At 37.1% G+C, this 22,722-nt stretch overlaps 1 protein-coding gene across 1 annotated transcript; it reads right to left on the reverse strand.

Moving 5' to 3' along the window:
* Positions 1–1,819: 1,819 nt before the first annotated feature.
* On the reverse strand, positions 1,820–16,995 carry EFHB (EF-hand domain family member B). The gene is made up of 13 exons (XM_058816695.1): positions 16,933–16,995; positions 16,578–16,637; positions 15,639–15,782; positions 14,150–14,330; positions 13,412–13,522; positions 11,658–11,784; positions 11,223–11,306; positions 9,436–9,503; positions 7,881–8,035; positions 6,839–7,046; positions 6,263–6,466; positions 5,281–5,462; positions 1,820–2,028 (listed from the first exon to the last, which is right to left on the reverse strand). Exons 1-13 carry the CDS (start codon positions 16,993–16,995, stop codon positions 1,864–1,866), a joined length of 1,752 nt encoding a protein of 583 aa, XP_058672678.1. The 3' UTR covers positions 1,820–1,863.
* Between the last annotated feature and the right edge of the window lie 5,727 nt (positions 16,996–22,722).

Genomic DNA, 22,722 nt, shown 5'->3' on the forward strand with positions numbered 1-22,722 from the left:
AAGTGAGTACTTTATGGTAGAATAAAAAAAAGTTCACAGAATTTCAAGCTGCTGAACAAACAGAACAGATCTCATATGTATACACATACATAAATACATACACACAGATACAGTAAGTTTTTTTCCATTTTCCCCTGACATGAGCTTGAGTATTTCATCTACAATCTTCTATTGAAGAGGAAAAATATTTTGTTTTTTCTAAAGTAATTCTCTCCAGTGCTTTTGAAAGTTCACTGCCACAAAGGTAAAGGATTCTTCCTTCCCACATAATATGAGCAGAAAATAAGCTTTGGAGGGTTTCACTGAAGGTGGTAAAATTCTAACATTGTAAATTCAATTGTAATCAGCTGGACATTTATCTTTCTTCCATGGTTCCACTTGGGACAGTCAGTCTGCTTCCTGCATGCTTCTGAGTTCTAGAAGGATGCAGAGAGTTCTAGAAGGATGGGGAGGCAAGGCAGCAACAGTGCAGAACATTCATTCACAGCAGGAAAGAAGTTGCCTTCATCAAGCAGCATTTCCACCACCTGCTCCTTGGAGATACCACAAAGCAAATTCTTCCTACTTGATGTAAGACAGCTCCTGTTAATGCTACAAAAAAAAAATGTACAAAAGGGTCTGGCTTGCAGATCTCATGTAACAAGCAAGTTACATGTAAATGACAGCTCCTAGAACATAGGCAAAAGAGGAATCTTAAACGCAACAGAAGAAGGAACTAAAACATTAAACTGGCATTACATGTGCATTTCTAGAATTTAACAAAAGAAACCTTTACTTGCGTTGTAAAACTCAGTAATGCTTTTGGCTGGCAACATTCTCCAAATCTTACTAAGGTATTTAAAACACTAATAGGTGACAAAATAGCATCCTTCTTTAAATCCTGTATATTAAGATTACATTGGACAAGGATCTTTCATTTGCATTTGAAAGCCTAGAAGTAATATTTCTCACTGTTAATAGTGAGAAATTTCCATCTGTTTTACATCAAAGTTCAGTACTGTAGAAGAAGAGTGAACATTCCCACTCACAGTTGCATGTTTTCATATTATTTTCTTTCCATTATTTATTCTTATTGGACTTTACATCTATTCATTGAGATTTGCATAATAATCGTTAAGGGTTTCCTATTAACAACTCTCCCTCTTTCCAAGAAACCACACTGGTCACAAATGAAATTAAATGAGGGCTCTCTGAAAGCCCTCACAAACTTTTCTGACTACTCAGCAATGTAATGTTTATTACATAAACACCTCTCAATATCCATACTTTTTTCCTCATTGTGAAAGCTGAATACTATTAAGTAAGAGTCATAAGGTTGCATAAAGAATAGGAGCCCTCTACCACAAACTGGACATTCATTTCTAGCACTTCTTAACCTATAGGTTTTTATGGAGTCTATTTCATGACAACACTTGAGAACCCACACCTATTGCTATTTACCTTTCTTACTATTGGACTGTAAAGCACTTTCTCACATGAACGGTCAAACATCTCAAATACTTTGCCACAACCAGATCTCTGTTGACAAGAATTATGGAACGTGAGAAGAAAGGAAAAATGCCATGATATGATAATAATCTTTGACAGGCCGTGAATATCTGAAATATTTATTTTTAGCACTTTTAAATGGGTTTTTCCACTTATAAGAGAAAAAATAAATTTAAATAAATGAAAAATGGGATATATTTGTAAATATTGGTACTACATTTACAAGCATGGATACCAGTTCCTACCAAATGCAATGATTCATACATGTGGTGAACCCACTACTCAGAAAGACAATACACATATAAATATTTGTTGTTTTTTTTTTATTCAGCACCAGAATTATGACTAATGTTAAATAAAAGCAGTGTCCAGAGACTAGAATTCTATGCCTGATTCATGTATCTTATTCAGTATATTCCACATACTTTCTTCACAATCACAAAGCTCTTTTATCTCATGTTTTGTACACACTTGCTTCCATATTTCTTCAAACCTTTCATCTGAAGTATTCATGCCCATATTGTGGAGAATTTGTTTAATCTACAAAAATAATATAAAATAATGCAATTAATGTAATTCTAGTCAGCATTTTGTTAAACTCTACAGTGTCTGGCTTTGACATATTTAGCAATCTCTATTTGCCAAAGAATATTTTCCCACTCTTAAAACTACAGACCACATCCTGTATCCTAAACAAAAGAAGTTTCTATTTAAGTAAATCTGAATCTTATTGCAAAGAAAGCTGTACAAAATTGTCTGTAATTAATGCAGTAATGTTGATGCACTACTTCAACACTGGGACAAAAATCAAATGCAGAAGACTAAGAGAAAAGTAAATGTTTTTCAAAAGCCCTAAGTAAAGTTCTGTTTATCCACTCTATTTTTGCTGTCTACAGTTACCAACACAAATCAGATTCTATTATTATCTGCATTTCACAGCAACTACACACAAGGTCATCAGCTGGTATAGATAAGAGGATGAAGTGACTAAAATGAAATGGTTCACATCAACTTTGAGCCTTGCTATAATTTTACACCAAAATAATTCAGCAGAAGGGATTTTTTCCATGTTTTCTCACTTGGATGCTTCCTGTTGCATGCCTCATTACAGTGACCTGTTGACTCCTTAGAGGGAGGTAACTTTACAAGAACATTGATGCACTCTGTGCTTCTGTTAGTATCAGCAAACATTTGGCCTTTTCAATTGTATCATATGTGTGTGTACATGTGTGTTATATTTATGCTACGGAGACTTTATGCATGCTTTGATAAAGACCTTCAATGCAGTCAAATCAGCCTTATTATACTGTCTTTTATATTTTTGTATAAATATAGGCCTGATCCCCAGTACAACAAATCTTCAGCTTCATCTCAGCCAATAAATCTATGAGTGTTTCTGCAAGGTGAAATTGCAGGAGGAAAGAAGGGACTGAATTTTGTTTCTTTAAGCATAAGTGTTGTTTCAGTTGCATCAATCATACTACCCACGAGTAAAACAAACCAGATCTGATCCATTGTCTTCAACAAGCTAGTGAAATATAGAAATGAAACTAAAAGCAATAGTCCTTCATAGGACACCACTGCAGGGAGAATAAAGGGCTATATGTTCTCATAATTTGGCTTCATCATGTTGAGAGAGCTCTGTCCTGACTCATCAACTGCTGTAAAATCATCACTGACCAAACCACAGACCATCTGCAGACAGGATAAAACTCACTCTCACCCATGATCAACATGCTGCATACAAATTACACACTATTCCTCAACTACATAACTTCTATCCTCTTCAACAGACTGGAGAGAATTTCAGTGAAGAAAACAGCAAGCCCAAGAACTATTTTGTTCTTTTGTAACAAGATGAGTCACCTCACAAAACTACTTCGTAGTCAGAATTTGCATTCATTTCTTCCACACTATACAAAAACAGTATTAAATTACTCGGAGCTTTCATCTAATAATACCATATAATCATAGAATAATTTCATTAACCATGAAATTTTTGGAAACATTAATTATACATATCAAAACAATAATGATAAAATTGCTAAATATCCCATTTCATGAACATAGGGTGTTTCAACAGACTCAAGGTTGGTTCTGCACTGAATTCTATATAGCTGGTATAGTCTACAATAGAGTATGACATCTCAGGACATGTTATAACTTCAAAGAACAGCTCTGTCCAGTGCCTGACAGATGTAATTGGCTTCTCAATGAAGCATGAATTGCATTTACTGTTAGCTGCATGCACTCATTTCCTGCTTTCAGAGCTAGATTATAATATTACAGCGACCTGGGGAGGTCACTTGGGGAGAAAAGGACGAGAATCTTGTTTCTTGATCAGAAGGCTGGATTTATTGATATATGATATATAATACACTATAACTATACTAAAGAGAATAAGAAGAGAAGTTGCAGAGGCTTGCTAAGCTAAGCATAGAAAAGAATCTATAACAAAATTCTGTGTCCAGGGACTCTGTCCCCAGCTTGCTCCTGTGATTGGCTCTTATCTGTACACACGGAACATGAACCAATCACAGGTGCATCCTATTGCATGCCACAGCAGCTGATAATCATTGTTTACATTCTCTTCTGGGGCCTTTGCTTCCCAGAAGATGACCAAATCTGAAAGAAAGGAATTCTGTGAAAAAATGTCTGCGACATCATAAAGCGGTAAAAGCTCATGTACACAACATTCTAACAAGGTGTTTGATGAGCATGACACCACACCTTCTACCCCCAGTCACTAACCAGCAACACTATTTTTTGTAAAATAGATCCACTAGATCTATTTTACAAAAAATAGTGTTCTGGGATTAGGATCTATTCTAGATCCACTTTCAAACATGACTGCTGAATATTTAATATAATGAGTAGAGGTCATTAATGTAATGAAGAGGTTGCCACAGATTCTTTTCTCATTTTAGATTGGAATTTCACATTTCATCACAATTGTCCAATAAACTGTATTTAATGTAATGAAGTTCTATCTTAATATTCTTTCCCAATGAATTGTATACAAATGTAAAAACAAAGTGGTAAACAATACTGAAGAAGAAACAGCAAAGTTATTTTAGTATTAATGTGAGAGAAATTTTGGTCTGTGAGAGAACAGAGTGGTAGGAGGCTGCAGATGTATCAGAGAAATCATGGAGCCCCCAAGTAAGTCCCTAGAGTCTCATGTCCCATCTTTGTCTTCAGAATTATGAGAAAGCACAGCATTGCTGTGTGAGTCCCAATGTCCTCCATCACTGCACAGATCCTTTGTAGACCTGAGCCTACAACTGTGACTTAGCAGAAAAGGTACTTTCAAGTGGTTTGGTGAATTTGTCATTAGCAAAACCTGCCAAGTTTGTCTGAGGAGAGACACTTCCGGTAAAATTTTCCACTAAACACCCCTATGTGATAGAAATTACTTGTATACACCTTTAAAAATCTCCTTGTGGGGCTTTTTAAGACATTTCATGGAATACCTTAGATTGGAAGAGATCCTGGAGATCATTCATCCAATCACATAATCAAAGCGGGGCTAACTTTACTATTAAACCACGTTGCTTGAGACCTTGCTCAGAAATTTCAATAGCTTGGATCACAATAAAATTAATATCTACCATCTTTATGAATAATTTAGCATGTGAAGAGTACATATTTTTCAGATAGCTGAATGGATGTAAAGCAAGATGGTAACATTGCACTATGAATTTTACAACCTGTTTACTTGATGACTTCCCACTCCCATATGGCTAGCAGAATCATTATCTTGGAAGAATATTCTGAAGAAATTCACTATACCTCTGCCTTTGGTCTCTTTTTTATAAGGTGTTTTTCATATACTCCCTTTTGACTGAAGACAGAAGGGTACAAAAGTGAAAAACTACTGCCCTGGTCACCATAATTAGTCGTGTCACTGAGGCGACAAACTTGAGGAGCAGAAATATCTGAACGAATACTTGGAACACCACACAATGGATAACCTGTGAAAATCAATCAACAGGTAGCATGGATAAATAGTGCCAGGGAGGAGAAAACATTTTGTATGAAATAAGAAGAACTGTGATGCTTGTTCAATAAGTTACATAATTTTCTTCCTTCCTCATATCTTTTTTCACATTTTTAGACATTCTGGCTTCAGCTACATCATGAAGTGTGAAAACAAGGAATCTTGCAGTAATATACTAGTACTTACTTACTTAATATTCCCAGCTGAAATTATTTTTAGGTGATTATGTTATCATTATATTGCAAAGGTTTCATATTGCTGTCTCCTTAGTGTAAGAGTTCCATACTTCCTTGATGTTTCTTGTGGGCATCTCCTCCAAGCACGGACTCTTTCTTCTTCTTGCAGTAGCCAACTAACTCCAGCTGCCCCAACCAACCAATCCACTCTTTTATAACACTCTTCTTATTGGCTACAGCTGTGGCCTGTTAACATCAGGCTTGCCCCTAATCTTTGATAATTAACCCCGCTGCAACTCTTTAGGGGGTAAGATTACTTTCTATACTACATTTATTTTCTTATATTCTATCCCCCTACATGATCGTAAGGAGATATGGTTCTCCCAAATTTACCAGCATAATTTCTCAAAGACATCTAGATTAATTTCAATGTTGAATAGGCCATCCCTTCCAACTCCTAATCTTAAAAAAAACTCAGCTTAAATAAATTAATTCACTACTTTACATGAGTAGAACCTGTAACAATACTTTTTAACTTTGCTCCTGATTTTGTCTTAAATAATGCTCACAAGTGAGCAGCACAGTCCATTGTACTTACAGGATGCTGGGATACCACCAACTACAGCATTATACTGAGAAGATGATGTTTGATAATTTGTATATACACGGTCTGTTGATCTTGTAAGTGGTTTTGGCATCTTTTCTGAGCTTTCTTGTTCTTTTAACTCAAGATCTTTCTTTTCTGGCAGTGGTTCATCCTCTTTCTTTGTGTCTTTGGGAAGATATGCGTCTAATTTTTTCCCTACAAAAGGGAAAAAGTTATGGGACAGCCAAGATATATTATCAACATATTACAGACTAAGAGGCAAAAAACTTTGTTTGAATAACTGTAAAGGAGTTAACATAATTCAGCTACATTTCTGATAATGCTTCTAGGAGATATTTTACTTTGTGTAGATCTGTACTACTAAGGAAACTTCCCAGTGTCAATCTCAGCATGCAACACAGAACTCCAGGATTCTGAAACACAACTGTACCTGAGATGCTGGTAGTTAAATCAGTCTCTAAATCCTACCCTTTTAAAGGAGCACCTAGTTTACAACAGCAATGTCCTTTCAACAGCTATCCTAAGAACAAGATCATCCCCATATTTTCCCAGTATTAAGGCATCTACCTTTTGTAATTATTTTTTCTTCAAACTCTTTAACACCCATTTTATCTTTCCAGTTCAGAAAGTTTGCAAAGTCCCGGTAATTAATCAGACCATCCTTATCCAAATCACAGCAGTCAAATAAGGTTTCCAGGAGCTCATCATCCAGATTCACATTCAGCTGAGAAAAGATCTTTCGTAGCTTGTCCTTGTGTATCATTCCATCACCATTCTATTACAAAGATGGTGTAATAGTTGTTAATAGCAGTTGTTATATTCTATGATTCTCTAACAGCCATCATAAAGTAACTTCACCAAAAGAAACACATACACGTGTTTATACAGGTATGTACACATATTTATACATCTATATAAATAGCACCAGACACACTATTTCAAGACAAATAATATTGCTGAATACAAAAATAAACCCTAAGTATTGTAGAAATCTAAAAAATGTCAAAAAGTAATTTTCAACTTAAAGAATACAGTGATTTAGAGTAAAAGTGTGACAGGCTATTGTGAACAAGATTGCAATCTAATCATAAATGTTGAGGAAAAGCAAAGTAAATCTTTAAAAGTAAGACATCAATCATTCTGTATACATTACAATTATTGTTACATATGAAATGTCAATTACAATTTTTTTTTTTTCTAGAGAGAAAAAAGGAAAATACCTGAAATTCTGAGGCTTGGCAACTCAGTCAAAAAGTACAGCTTGGACGAAAATATGAACGTAACTCCTTCTACTGTTTTCTCTTTACAAAGGAATCCCAGACTTAGAAGTCCAAAAATTGTTAAGATTACTCCTGCTTCTGTGTCCCTTGCCCCCTCTAACCTGGATATTCCAAATAATACTACGAAAAGCTCCAAATACTATTGTGCCTAATTCCATAGCACATCACAATAGATGAGACATTCAATAACTATGAAGTTATCTTCACAGTTACAGTCTTCATCCATATTTACCTTGCTATGTTTGTGTTTCTTCTCGTCTGTATCTCTACAGCACAGGAGCGCTAATGGCACACATTCCTTTACATTTATACCTTTTGAGAGCACTAACCTTATCAAAATGTCTTAATGCTTTTAGTAACACATCAAAATTCCTGTAGTTAGCTTTCTTCAGACTTTCTCGAACTGCCATCAAGATAACTCTTTCTCTGTCCTTCCCACAGAGGAACTCACACGGAACCCGGACATGAAGAAGATGATGAACGTCTATAAAAATGAACAATTCCTCAATTAGTTGTGCATATACCGTAATCAGACATGTACCAAAAAAAAAAGCTTGAATTCATTAGGAAAAGGAGAATTTCAGTTTCAAGATGCTAATTTTCAGCACTGCTGCACAGGTGATACAGCCATTTCATTGCAAGATCAAATGGTCCACATCATTATTTCTCCACTCACACACAGTTAATATCAAAAATTTTGGAACGTGATAATGTAGATTCAAAAATCTATCCACTGCTTTCAAAAGCTTCTAAAAGCAGTATTTTTTACTCAATGTCCCAATAATTGAGCAAAAAATAATATATATTATTGATCTACCACTTCTGTCACGTTCCACATACTTATGAGATATAAGTATATACCTATATACTATCCAAAATTTAGTATTTTAGATAATTATATATCACAGGTTTCTAGAAAGACAAAGCAATATTTTTATGTTACTGTTCCCATTTTTCATGTATCCTAACTTTACCAGTATTTTTAAACACTTTAGCACACTGAGCTACATTCTTCATCCAAATTCCCAAGGTGCCAATGTCACTTTCTGGAATGCAAGAAGTTAATTCACAGTACAGTAACAAACATGAGTAACTCACCTAATCCCCCTCTAACAGCAGTGTACAAGCACTATTTCCTACTTGTTAATTATGAACTCTTTTGTTCAGTTCCTTCTGCTCTTCCTTATAGCATGAACTTTATTACACTACATAGTAAAGCATGTAAAAGATTATTCATTGTTTGAACAGACTTTCTCTGGCCCAGATTAACTGTATGACTTTGATCCACTTCATTTTTTTGCTTCCCAATTATTGACTGTATTCTTTAATTATTAAGCACAATGCTAAAACATCATCAATCCCATTGACTATTTAAGTTGAGTAGCTTTCAAAATTTTGTCATAATGAAAATAAAGACTTTTTTTGTACTCTGCTTTCTATCTCCTTGTAACCTTCAAAACTTATTATTCCTATTTATTACTTGTAATTTTTACTCTTTTTAGAGAAGTGCTTGAGAAATCATTGAGAGGGAATATGCATGATTGGTTTAAATAGCCATTTTTGTCTGTCACTTTGATGTCAATAAGGGTTTTCTGCCATTTCCCATTTTGTTACATTTAGATATAAAGGCTTTTAAAAAGAAAAAAGAAAAACAGCATGATAATCCTAAACTTAAACCTTCTTTATTTTTCACATTTACTTTTTTACTTGTTTCCCACTAGCAACTTTAAATTCACTCAAAATTTACACTTCAAAAATTTACTGTCAACAAATTTTTGTACCTTGACTCTTAAAATTTTAGGAAAATTGTATATACAACCAACAATTATTACTTCAGCAGAGTTTCATCAGCAAGGTAAGATTTTATTCTGCTCCTGAACTTACCATATTCATCTGGACAGGCCGTCAATCCAAATGTATGGTCTGAGGGAACATTCATAGTATCTGCTATACTGTCAAAAAGAACATTTTTTTGTTAATTGCAAAACAGTTTATTAATAGCCAAAATAATCAATCAGCTACTGTTTAAAAATAGTGATTAATAATAGGGATGATACTCATAGTTTACCTGAAATTTGTTTATCAGGACTTTGTTTCAACATTACCATTCCAGAAAAGCAACCCTTTACAAGCTGATTAGAACATTCACTGTTTGTAACATAAAACAGCCAAATGTAAACATTTTTTTTTGAACACTTATGCTCATTAAAAAGAAAAATACCCTATGCCATTTTTCCAAAGAAAATGACAGAAACATGCAAGAAAAGTTCTTGTAGTCAAAGAATGGGAATATTTTGACAAAATCTCCAACTGAAATATCTGAAATAAACTACTTTTGTATAAAGTCGAAAAATTGAATCATATCTCTGCTTTTCCAAGTGCAATTTTTTGTCTACCAAAACCAGCAACCAAGTCCATATCCATGTGGAAAACTTTTCTGAGTTCTATTTTCCAAAAATTGAAGAATTTCCTTTTGACATTAAAGAACTGTTTCCTTTTTTTTAATTTTAAAGATGCAATGCTCATTTTATTTTTGATAATTAAATAAGTAAAACACTTAGCTGAATCAAAAATCCCTATCAGAATTTAAAAGATTATCAGTGCTTTGTTCTAAAGCACAAAACAAAAACCCACACACAGAAATGGAAATACCACAATCTAAAAACTACTATGTATATTTTTTTTATCATTTTCATATCACACATAGCACGTGGATGGCATAAAATTCACTAAATAAGATTTAAGTTTAGCCTGTATCTGTCTTGTAATATTAGTGGTGGGTTTCAGCCTGCACTGCAACCCATCCCTGACTGATCACACTGCTTCATGCTGCTCATGCTCCAAGTCTGTCTCACAGTAAGTTGGGACACAATGACAGGGAGAGAAGAAACTGACTTTTATTTGTGCTCACTGCTCACATTCATTTATGAGAACACTTCCCCAAATCAACTTAAACCTGGGATCTTGAGTTTAAAATTATATTTTGCCACCAAAGTCTATGTTAGTGAGCCTTCAGATATATTTTTGCAGAAATCAAGAGCATCTGTAAAGACAGCCTTTGGATACATTCAGGAGCCCTAGATCTGCAGCACACCTGGATCCTAACCCCACTTACCTTATGACTTCTGTGATGCTTCTTAAGTGCTGTTCTGTAAAATTACAAACTGTTCCAGATTGCTTCATAATCAGTCATTCTAATGATTCAACAGAGATTGGTAGATGCTGCTAGGTAATCAAATTTAGTTCCATGTCCTTTTCCAAGGAGGTAATACAGTGAGATTACAGATGATGTAACAAAGAAGGCCAAAAATTGTGTGAGAGTAAGCAAAATGGTTGAATCCCAAAACATTAGGTATTATGTGTCAGTCCTTTCAAACCTTACTAATTGCAAAATACTGGGGGAAAAAATGTCTTAAAGAGTGCTTACTCAAACAGTAAGATCTAACTTCACTACATGGGCACAGTACAGCCCTTACTAGAAACTTGTGTACTTATCAGCATAATTAGGGCTGGTAGAAGGTCCTTTTCTGTTAAATGAGTGCTGCACTGGAAGCATTAAGCACACAGTTATAATTTTTATCCAAGACATAAAAAGATATTGGAGAAAAGGCAAAAGTGAGTGAATTTTGTGCTTGATCTATTCGTAACAGAAGGTATCTTTGCTTACTTACGGATCAAAAACTTTTCCAATCAGAGGCTGGTATTTTTCCTTGAAATCATCACTTCGTTTTGACACAAGGTTTGGTCCTCTCTTCCTACAAATTACAAAAATAACTCTTGCACATAATTTTTTTAATATTCAATACTTTTTCAATAATATTTTAAAATATTATTATATATTAAAAAAACAGCAACTCCTTTCAACTTAGTGATTAAACTATCTTGCTACTTAAAATCAAAGGGCTTTACATAATGCTTAAGACGTGCCAAGAGTTGTTATATGGTAAAAGTTATCTGGATAAACTATTCTGAAAATCACATCTTGCATTTTCTATTCAGTTCAATACAGTTAAGGATTGTGAGATATACAATTTTCTTCAAATATGAAGACCCACTCTTCCTGATCATTTTTAAATTAATTAATTAGCTAACTCATTGCAACTTACGAATCCAGGTCAAAGACCCAATTGAAGGTCTTGGCGGTATTTCGCCCATCTTCATAGTGAGGGGTTTCCATTCCGTAAACAAAAGACTTGTCAAAGTGTGAGTTATACTTCCTATTGACTGACTCCCCTGCAGAAAAAGCAGGCATTTCAACCTGTGTAAAACACCTAAGGAAGAAAAATGTACCCAGTATCTTCATTCTTAAGGATAAAACAATGAAGAAACAAAGGCAAATAACTAACAAACCTGTTCGATTAAAGACAAATAATTTGCATTCTCTCTGTTTATTGAGTAGTTAGGAACAATCTCGTTGTCAAAAGTGAAAACACAAAATAAAAAGCAAAACTGCTTCAGTTGGATGTTCTTTTATGTCTGATTAAAGACAAGACCAACAGAATAAATTAAACATGTAGCCTAAGTGGTGAGGGTCAAGCAAACATTGCTTTATAATATCTACACTTGAGCAGAAATGTGTACCATTTGATTTATTGTTTTCAAAAAATGCAAAAAATGTTTTTGATGTGTTGCATTTTCAGATATACTCTTGCTATGTCTTTTTGTCACAGAAAAAACAGTCATTCTTTTTCTTCAAGGTCTTTTCAATCACCTTTTAAAAAGCATGATAATTAGAACTTTCAAAAATATTATTCACTGCATGTTTTCTAATAAGGGCTCCACATGGCTGTATGGCAGCACGACATTTTTTACACTATTTGTGGGGCACATAGTTGACTTTTTTTCTGTCAGTCTGCTTCTGACTTGGCCTCTCCATGGTGGATGGATGTTACAAGAGAGACAGAAACAGATTATGAATAATTTCACTGAAACACCCAAGAAAAGCATAGAAGAGAAGAAATGAAGTTACAGGTTTGGCCAATATATTCCAATACTATTTACAGAATAATTTCTCAGTGAGACAACAAAGTACTATAATTTCACATCTATGTAATAATCTCCACATAAAATTTACATTTTCAGCCAAAGTGAAAGTCATGGAACTGGGAAAAATAGAAGTGGCTGCAAAAAAAAAATTAAATGTGCGGCATTTTAGAGTGCTACTTGTCACTCTGCTCCTGTGCAGACCTGTGAGATAAAGGGTAACCATCCCTGAGCAGACCACATCACACAGGTGCAGGCCCCTGTGTGATGTGGTCTGGGGCTGAAGCAATGCAGGCACAGTCCACAGCCCCATGGGGAGGATTCTGTAGGCTGAGGAACCTGCATTCCAGAGAGCCACCCAACAGCCTGAAATTCTTCACAACCAGATCTTAATGCTAAGCTCCTCATCAGAAAGTTTGCCTGCTCTGAAATTCTGATTCTGAAGAAAGACAGGAACTAGAGGAAAAAGTACTGGAATGGGTTGGGCTCACCCGATTGTGTATGACTTCAAATCTGAGATTGCTTTCAGTGGCATAGACAATGCCAAACTCAGTAAACAACCAGGGCATCTGTGAGTTTCTAGTTTCCTGAAAATATTTTGCTTTTCAAACAGCACCCAAAAGAAATCAGGCTTCCAACGCCTTCATGGAGTTCTTACTCTGTTTTAAATGCCCATCCTGAAGTGATTGAGAGTTTCAGAAACTGAGATTATGCTCTCTCACTTGCTTTTTTTTCACATAATTTTTAAAAGTAATATATATTGTATTAATACAGTGATTAAAATTAATAGTTTATACCTCAAAAAATAGCATACAGTAGGCACTGAACACACATAGAGGAACATTTTATGTGGTTTCTTATGAGCCTTTTACCTTACCCACATAATAATCCTCATGTGAGAGAACATACAAATCATGTCCTTCTCTCGCTTCTTTATCCACTTCCTCAAAGGTTTTTGGTGGATTGACAAGCTCTCCAGCTGTTAAATCTGGAAACAAATAAAGAATGTATGGTTGGGGGAGCTAAGGAGGGTGGATATCTTGTTTCATTCATTCATTCTTCATTGTAAACAATACCTTGTTAGAGAATTTGCTAGTACTGTGGAAGGATGATACTTCTTACCACATTTCTAGTCAATCTATATTCATCTAATGAATGGATGAATAAACATCTAATTCATTATTCACATAATGACATGGGACTAGGGAGAAAATCACAGAAACCCAGATGAACAGAACTTTTGCAAGAAAGCTACATGGGCAACACAGATGTGATTGCCTCCAGTCTATGGAGGAAAGTTACATATGTCAAGGAAGTTTCTTCCATGAGACCTATTAGAGTTGTTGGGAAAATGAAGGTAAATTGACAGCTACCCTACAGTTCTCATGGGAAATCTATAAAGACAGAAAGGGAGCCAAAAGCCCTGGTAGTTACCATAAGTTCTCAGTTGCTTGTTTCTTCATCAAAACTGAAAAATTTTTAGGCCTTTTGGTACTGTTATGCAACAACTCTGCTGTTAAAAGGAGTTGTTGGAATCATAGAGCATGTGATAGATACTAAATTGCAGATTATCTTGTATTTACAGGAAATATGTTTTAATAGCATATTTTCCTACCTTTGAAGACTTTAATTCCAAATGTAGTTTTAATTATATCCAAGCCCTCAGGTAACTTCAAAGATTGATCATGTGATTTACCCAAAGGTGCTTCACGATTACTGGAGTAAATTGCTTCTTTCATGTCCTGCATCTTTTCTTGAAATTCACTTTTAGCAACCGGACTTATCAAAGAAGCTACCTGAAGACATCACAAACAACACCAGAGGCAGGAAAACCAACAAACTTTGATCATTCATGCATCGCTATGACTACTCACACAAACAAAAGTTTGCTCATAAGGGTTCTAATGAGATGTTCTGTGGTTACACTGACAAAATTTTATCCATTGAGTTGCAAAACAAAACTGTATCTTGAGAGAAGACAACTAATAGCCAATGCTATGCTAAATTTCCAGCTAAATAAAATAGTTATTGTGAGATATTTTTATTTTTATGCTAGCTTTTCCACTTTTTAATATATACATTTTCTGACTGTAGTCTTTCTTCTCTTAGCACATATTAGAAACGATAGTCAAATTACAACGTGACCAAAACTAAAGTGATTTGATTTTTCAGGCTATCAAAGTAATGGAGATTCTAGAGGAGATTTATTGTTAGACTGTCAATCTTATATAAAGAAATATTGAAAAATTAGTAGCAAATACAATTGATCCAAACCCATGCTTAGCAGACTAGGCTTCCAACCCTTCCTAGAGATAATATTTAACTAATAATGCAAAGTCTTCAACAGACAGTACAGGCTAATCCAGTACAGATCAATCCATTCAACAAAAAACTTCTAAGGAAAGATACCAAAACCTGGTTGTCTTTCATTTTGGATATGCCTAATAAATGTCCTACTCAACATCCTGGAATACTAGGACTTCCTTCCTAAAATACACTTTACTAACACAACTGCTATTTTTAGAGACAAGAACACTAACTGTGTGATAAAACTACCAATGATCTCATCAACTATTTGATTACAGATTACAAAATCATTTCTAAAGAATACACACAAAATAGTCTGACATATCCAAACCATCACTTTTTGGCTAAAAAAATCAGTTTCTAGCCAAAGGTAAGAAAGCATACAGAATGACTACACCAAACTGTAAACACATTTGCAGATAACAGCTCTTTTGCTAAGAGCTCAATTGGTTTTATCTCTGTAACCCACAAAAAAAAAAAAAAAAAAAAAAAAAAAAAAAGCAAAATTTGTAGGCAGAAGAAGACTGTTCATTAACTTAAATATTGAAATTAATTTAGTAGTCACTATGAAAAGTTACATCACTGATAACAGTCACTGAACTTCAAATATTTTCCAGGTTCAATAATGCTAAGTCCTATAATTTGATGTCAGAACTCAGATAATTCACAGCAGCTGTGAAATGCTGCAGCATAAATCACTCACCTTTATCCCTGACTATGAAGACATCAGTTGCTTTTATTAAGAACACTCTTAAGATGTTAATTCTTAAACAAGAGTAAAGGAGTCACATTCTTACACTGCATTGGGAGGTTGACTTTATGCCATGAGTCAAGTCTGTTGCAATGTCAGGATCATCTGCACTGCCGTAGAATATTATTTTAGCACCAGGAGCTGGATCTGTTGTGTTTCGAAACTTTCGTACAGCAGTGGGAGTAACAGGCTATACATAAGGCAAAGCAAAAATAAGTTTACACCAGACATTCATAAAATGTTAATGAAAAGAAAATATACTGCAGACATTTATGTTGTTCCAGATATAAGAACAAAATACGAGGATGCTTTAGGGCTGCAGTACATGCACATGCTCCTGCAGATGCTGATACTGTGAGCATAAGCTCAACATAATCCGGACTAAATTTTATCAAACAGCATTGTTAAGTTTCAACACTTCAATTATTTATAATTTGGATAACAGCTACTTCACATGTTCTTGATGCAAACTAGATGTTACAATTATAAATTTCAGAAAGCTTTAACCCAATTCGCGATTTCCACCATCAATGAAGCAATTTTGGAAATTATTTAAACTAGAGTGTTGGGGTATCTTTAATTATCATTTAAGGGGAGATCTGCTGTTTACAGGATCCATTTGTGTTTCAGTAGCCTCTGACTCTTGAGGGCCATGGGAAAGGGCCAGTGCGATACCCAGTTCTGGTATCCTTCTGGTAAAGAAGAACCTCCATCAGAAGTAATAATAATTTCCAATAATTACTTTAATTGCATTACCAGACGGGAAAACCGCATAAAACAATTATATTTAGTCCCAACTGAGCAAGCATGGTGACTTTTGTAAAATATGTGGAATGGAAATGAACTGCCAGAAGTGTTTTCCAATCTTGCCAACTAGTCTCTGTAATTCCACGTGATAAAAAACATTGAAATAAACGATAGTTTCAAAAGTGAAGGTATGTAGAAAAAAAAAAACTAAACAAGAGCCTCTACAAAACCAACTCACCTTGGGTGTCTCTTTGAGACAACTCGCAACCGTGTTGCCCGCTGGACTCAACCTTCCAGCCTAAACAATGCAATCAAAAAATAAATAACGCATAACGAAACTCGTAATAATACACACAACTAGTCAAACTGGGATCTGGCACTGTGCACGGGACGTTGTCCAATTGTTCTGATGAGGGTGGGAATGAGCCACCCTCATTACTGGGAGAGAAGGAGCTCGCAGGGAGATGCGCCGTCCCCTCCCCCACGCTGCCCTCCTCCAGCCCCTTCCCTCGGCGAGCCTCCGCCCCTGAAAGGCACAGAAGCGGGGCGCAGCTCCGGGCCGTCGGTGCGACCCCTTTGGCGAAGGCACTCACGTTCGGCAGCTCTGGAGTCCCCTCGGGGAGAGTCTCTTTGGGACATGGTGGCTGCTCCGCCATGGCCACCGCTCGCTTACTCTGCTCGCTCGGTAACGGCGCCGGCGGCGGCGCCGGCAGCGCTCGTGCGAGATGCGCTGTGCGGCCGGCGCTCACAGCGCTCCGCCATCCCCTCACACCCACCGCCCTCCATCCTGCCCCTCACAGCGCTCCGCCATCCCCTCGCACCCCTGTCCTGCCCTCACAGAGCTCCGCCATCCCCTCACACCCACCGCCCTCCATCCTGCCCCTCACAGCGCTCCGCCATCCCCTCGCACCCCTGTCCTGCCCTCACAGCGCTCCGCCATCCCCTCACACCCACCGCCCTCCATCCTGCCCCTCACAGCGCTCCGCCATCCCCTCACACCCACCGCCCTCCATCCTGCCCCTCACAGCGCTCCGCCATCCCCTCGCACCCCTGTCCTGCCCTCACAGAGCTCCGCCATCCCCTCACACCCACCGCCCTCCATCCTGCCCCTCACAGCGCTCCGCCATCCCCTCGCACCCCTGTCCTGCCCTCACAGCGCTCCGCCATCCCCTCACACCCACCGCCCTCCATCCTGCCCCTCACAGCGCTCCGCCATCCCCTCACACCCCTGTCCTGCCCTCACAGCGCTCCGCCATCCCCTCACACCCACCGCCCTCCATCCTGCCCCTCACAGCGCTCCGCCATCCCCTCGCACCAGCGCCCACCTCTTCTCCCCTCCCAACTCTCCCTCTACCGCCCTCAGGGCCCGCCACCCTCCTTACATCTCACATCCTTCGCGAAAAGTCAGGAAATAAATCACATTGGGCTGTTTTGTAAATGTCATGATCTAGAAAAATAACTAAGGCCCGGCCGCAGAGGTCGCACATTCCTTACACGGACTGTTAAATCTTGGAAAACCTACCAGCTTTCAGACAGGTGGGTTGACTCCTGAGTCTGAAATGAGGTCTTACATGGTCAAAAGTTTGATCAAATTTTCAGTCTTTATTACTGTAATAAAAAATACTGCCCCTTTCACAAGTGTTGTCACATGCTACTAAAATATTGGGGCTGTTCCTCTGGAGAAAACTGCAGCTCACCTACCCACAGCTTGGAGGTGGGTGAGAGAAGCCACCCAGCACTACCCCATGTATCAGACACGTGAGTGCTCTCACTGTTTGTCTTAAATGAGTCAACACCTCGTATATCTAACCCACTGTATTTGCCTTTTAGAAACAGCTGTGGATTATTTCAGAAAAGCAGCATGGGTAAGACTGAACAAGTTTCACCGCTGTTTAACAGACCCTCAGTTCTTACAAAGACTTATTCTCAGATGACATGTAGCAAACCATCCTATTCTTCCCAGCAAAATCTCTCAATTTAATCACATCCTGCTCCATTCTCTATAGTCCTTCAATGGCAAAGCCAATCTTAGATAAATATACAGACCTGAACCGTAATTAATCAAACATTACCAGGTGTCACCATTTTATTCTCTGTTCTAACATTTGTTTGGTATGATGAGTGATGCTAAGTTAAAACTAAATTTCTTTTCTACAAATGGAAGGTGAGAAGCTCAGCCAGCCACTGCTGTTTAATGATGTGCTCCAGCTGTCCAAGTCACCCGCAGTACTTGTCAGTGAACTCCATGAACTTCCAGCACATACAAATGTATCTTGGTGTTCACCAGGCAAGAAGCATCATGTATAGCATCAACTATGATCTAGCTGTGGCAATGCTGGTGCCCTTTTTCAAAAGATATTATGTGTTTTTCTGCTGTAGATGTGGCTGCACCACACCCCTAGTATGGAACATCCATGTCCACTTGGGAACTAAAAAAGCTCTTGTAAAGTCTTAGTGGGTTCAGTTCTTTTCACATGTCAGTCATATTTGTTGTTGCTTGAAGTTTAGAGTTTTCCTGCAAAACAAAGCAATATTTTTGGTAGTTTAATAAATAAATAAAATGATTGGTTATGTCTTGCCTTGTGACCCATTCATCTGTAAGGTTAAATTTCTATCTAGGAAAGTTGACAGAAGGGAGAACTATTTATAGAGAGGAAGTGCTAGCAAAGTACAGTAATGTAAAAATTAGATGGTAATAGGGCACAGGAAACTGGGATTTTTTTTAATCCCAGGATAAAATTCAGGAAATGGAATTTTTGTCCTAGTGTTTGTTGTATTTCTAGATGGTTCTCTACCTGTGCTCAAGGTTGTATCATTTTTATACAGTCTGTGCATTGCTGATTTATTTTTACCTTATTTTTTTCCCCAGTAGGTGGCCACACTTGCTAATTGAAACCATCCACTCAGCCCGATGGAGTGGGTTGTGTCAAAGGCATAAAAATAGGACTTGGACATGTAAGAAGAGTGCCTATTGCAGAAACAAGTAGAGCAGAAGTCTTTTTTTTTTTTTTTTTTTTTGCCTCTCTGTGCTTCTTTCCTTTTTTCACAGAAACGTGGGTCCCTATAAATCAATTTGAAACCTACTGACAATACATTCTTTCCTATAATTCCTCTCATTCTGGAACCAGTGTCATATCCATTCTTTCTATTACTGAAAGTTATTTTGGCCACAGAAAGAGTATTTGTGGAGTGGTAAGGACCTGTAATTTTAAAGGTAAGATGATGAATTAAGAAAAAACAATTGAACTCAATTTTAGGGAAAAAAGGATTAAAACTTTCTTTACTTCAGCATGAATTTGTCATCTCCTATGTCAAAGGTAGAATCTCTAGAGAAAACTATTTGGAAAAACTTGAAAATTTTCCATTCCACAGCAGCACTTTTTTTCCTCAACAGTACTTGACATTTCACTAGTTTCTGACATCCAATTCCCACAACCTAATGCCTTTTTCTGTCTTGATTAGGCTAAAACAGGAATGGAAACTGTCCAAAACCCTGCATTTTACTTTCTTTATGAAGTGCAAGCGCCCCATGTTCTGCAACACAGCTCTCACTCTGACTATGGTGCTGGCACAGACTGGAGCCAAAGCACTTAAGTTTGTATTTTCCTGAAGGTCTGTGAAGGCCAGAGAACTCAGTGTAAAACACTCAGAATGTTGTGAAATGTCTTAATTGTGTCAGCCATGCTGATACATTTTGCTGTTACTGCCTGGTTGCTTTCATGGTTTTTTATTCAGTTCATTTATGGATAGGAAATTACTGTTTTCTATGCACAGCACACTTTCTGTGTGTTATGGTATGACCAAGCCAATGTAGGTACATAGAAAATGTACACAAGTAGAGATAGGAGACAGAAAAAAAGAATGTTATAGCAAAAAAAAAAAAAAAAAAAAAATTGGGAAGTTCAAGCACAATAAAGAGATTGTGCACGTTCTCTAAAGTCAACTTCCACTTATTATTACCCATCTAACATTAGATTTAAACACAAAAAGGCTGAGCAGAACATAATATTAAAACTCTACAGAGAAAAGCTAAAATAGATGGAATGCCACCTGGTGAAACGCACTAATATAAATTTGTTAATATCACCCAGCAGTTTCACTTTTGGTATATGATCCACGATGAAACAAAACATGAAAACATGACCACTGGTAGGGGCTATCTGTGTGATTTCAGAGCTTTTCTTTCCCTTCTTTTTGTACAGACTACAACAGAAGAAAATTGTCTTCACCACTAGAACTCACAGAGACTTGTCAAGCCTGAAATACAGAAAAACAGTGAATACAGGAACTTGGTAATTCGATTACTGCCACATTCTCTCGTGCCTCTATTTCACACATTCACAGTGAACCCTCCGTGTTTGCTGTCCCACTCTGTCAGCCTCAACCAGCTGTGAACAATTTGGGCATTTCACAAAGCAAGAGAGATGTGCTACAGCTCTGCCTTGCACTCAGAGAGTTAAGTTAGCCAGCAGGAGCCTCCTGCATATGAAACAGGCTACCTAACAGCAACTATACAATGTGAATAGAGTTCCTGCATCAAAAATTCCATTTAGGCTTGAACTTCAGATACATCTGTTAATCTGAAAGATTATGTCAATTTTATGAAGTATTTATTAATATCAGAAGCATAGATAATGATCCTTACATATGGAATAGTATGGTTCTTTATTAGATAAGATTAAGTGAAACACAAAATGTCACATATGACGTGTTAAATCTCTAAATTGAATTTAGTTCAAGTAATTCTAAATTGTGAAAATTCTAAAGATCTGATGTAATATTTTTCCACATAAACTGTTCATGTGTGTACTGTGTCTTACTGAGGTGGACTTAATTTTCTTCATAGCAACCTGAATAGTGCTGTGTTGTGCATTTGTGATTAAACTACCGTTGATAACACAGAAATACTTCAGCTACTGCTGAGCTGTGCTTGAACAGGGTGAGGACTTTCTCTTTTTCCCCACTTTGTCATTAGCCCAACTTAGGGAGAAATGCTGCTGATGGTCCAGAAAGATGGGAGTGGAATACAGCCAGGACAGCCGACCCAAACTGATCAAAGGGATATTCCATCTCACACAGCGTTATGCTCAGCAATAGAAAATGGAAGTACACAAAGGAGATGTCTTGCAAGTTGGCTGCTGCTTGGAGACTGCCTGACACTGGCCTGTTTATGGGAGGTAGGCAGTGATTTCCTCTGTATTGCCTTTTCGCTTCCACTTTCCTTCATCTATTACAGTCTTTATCTTAGCCCACAAGTTCTCCTGCTTTTGTTCTTCCTGTTATGTTCTCTGTCTTGCTGCAGGGAGGTGAGTGAGTGAGTGAGTGAGTGAGCAGCTGCCAGGTTGAATGGATGCTGTCTGGTGCTCCAATGCATGCCTGTCAGGTGTGTAGTAAAACACATTTGGTTATCAGGAATCTGCTGTTTGCTCAGGAAATTCTGCAATCCAGTTGAACATTGAGACCAGTCAGAGGGTTATGGCAAATAAGTAGTGTATTAATGATTTAAAGGACAACTCTTACAATTAGAAGACTCACAGCTCAAGTAAGTTTGTATACTTTACTTACACAAACATGTTTCTCTGGAGCTAGTCTGGCATTCTACATCACTGATGAATGCAGACTATTTTCCTTTTTTTGAAGTTACATATTGGCCTACATATTCACAAAGCACTTATGTAAGTGATCAACTTAATAAAGCAGAAAGGGGAAATTGTTTTTTTAATCTTCATCAGTTCTTCTTTTCCATACACTTTTCCATTGGTACCAATTTGGTCTCAGAGTAACAATCTGTTTTCACTCCATTCACTTCATTATGTTCAAGTATTGATAAGTCATACTAAGGAAGGGGAAAGTAGCATAACACTGACCACAGGCTTTATATAACTTGACTTTTGCTTCATTTAAATATATATGGTAGAAATACAAAATGTATTTTGAGAATGCAACTACATCAACTTGATTATTTCCTGTGACGGAGTATCCAAACAATCTTCATTAAATTGTACCAATTACTAAATACCATTATTGATACACTTACTTAATGTCTTACCAGTTTGTTTGTTTCTTTCTTTCAAATGCCAACTCTTAGACCTTGTTGAAGCTGCTATACTGAAGAAACACTTATCATGATTGTTCTGTTTCCGCTGCAACCCACTTACAGCCTGTGGCCAACTGGCCTTTATCCTGCTCTCACGCAAGGCCATGCTTTGTGCTATGAAGCAATCGAGACTTGTTCTGGCCTTTATCAGTGGCTGTTCAAAAAAGGCAAATTCCCGATGGCAATTCAGGGTTTCCCATGTAGTTCCTCCTTTCAATTCATTTGACTAATACCTTTGAAACTGGTTCTTTTAAAGGATTAAACCAGGGCTCGTCTGCGTGTGCAA

This window comes from Ammospiza caudacuta, chromosome 1, assembly GCF_027887145.1.
Source record: "Ammospiza caudacuta isolate bAmmCau1 chromosome 1, bAmmCau1.pri, whole genome shotgun sequence".
Lineage (NCBI taxonomy): Eukaryota > Metazoa > Chordata > Aves > Passeriformes > Passerellidae > Ammospiza > Ammospiza caudacuta.

Coding starts and splice junctions, on each gene's coding strand:
- EFHB (XM_058816695.1), bottom strand. CDS start 16,995: ATGGCGGAGCAGCCACCATGTCCCAAAGAGACTCTCCCCGAGGGGACT. Junction 16,638..16,932: donor GGACTCCAGAGCTGCCGAAC/GTGAGTGCCTTC, acceptor TGCATTGTTTAG/GCTGGAAGGTTGAGTCCAGC. Junction 11,785..13,411: donor ACATGAGGATTATTATGTGG/GTAAGGTAAAAG, acceptor CTTTTTCTGCAG/GGGAGTCAGTCAATAGGAAG.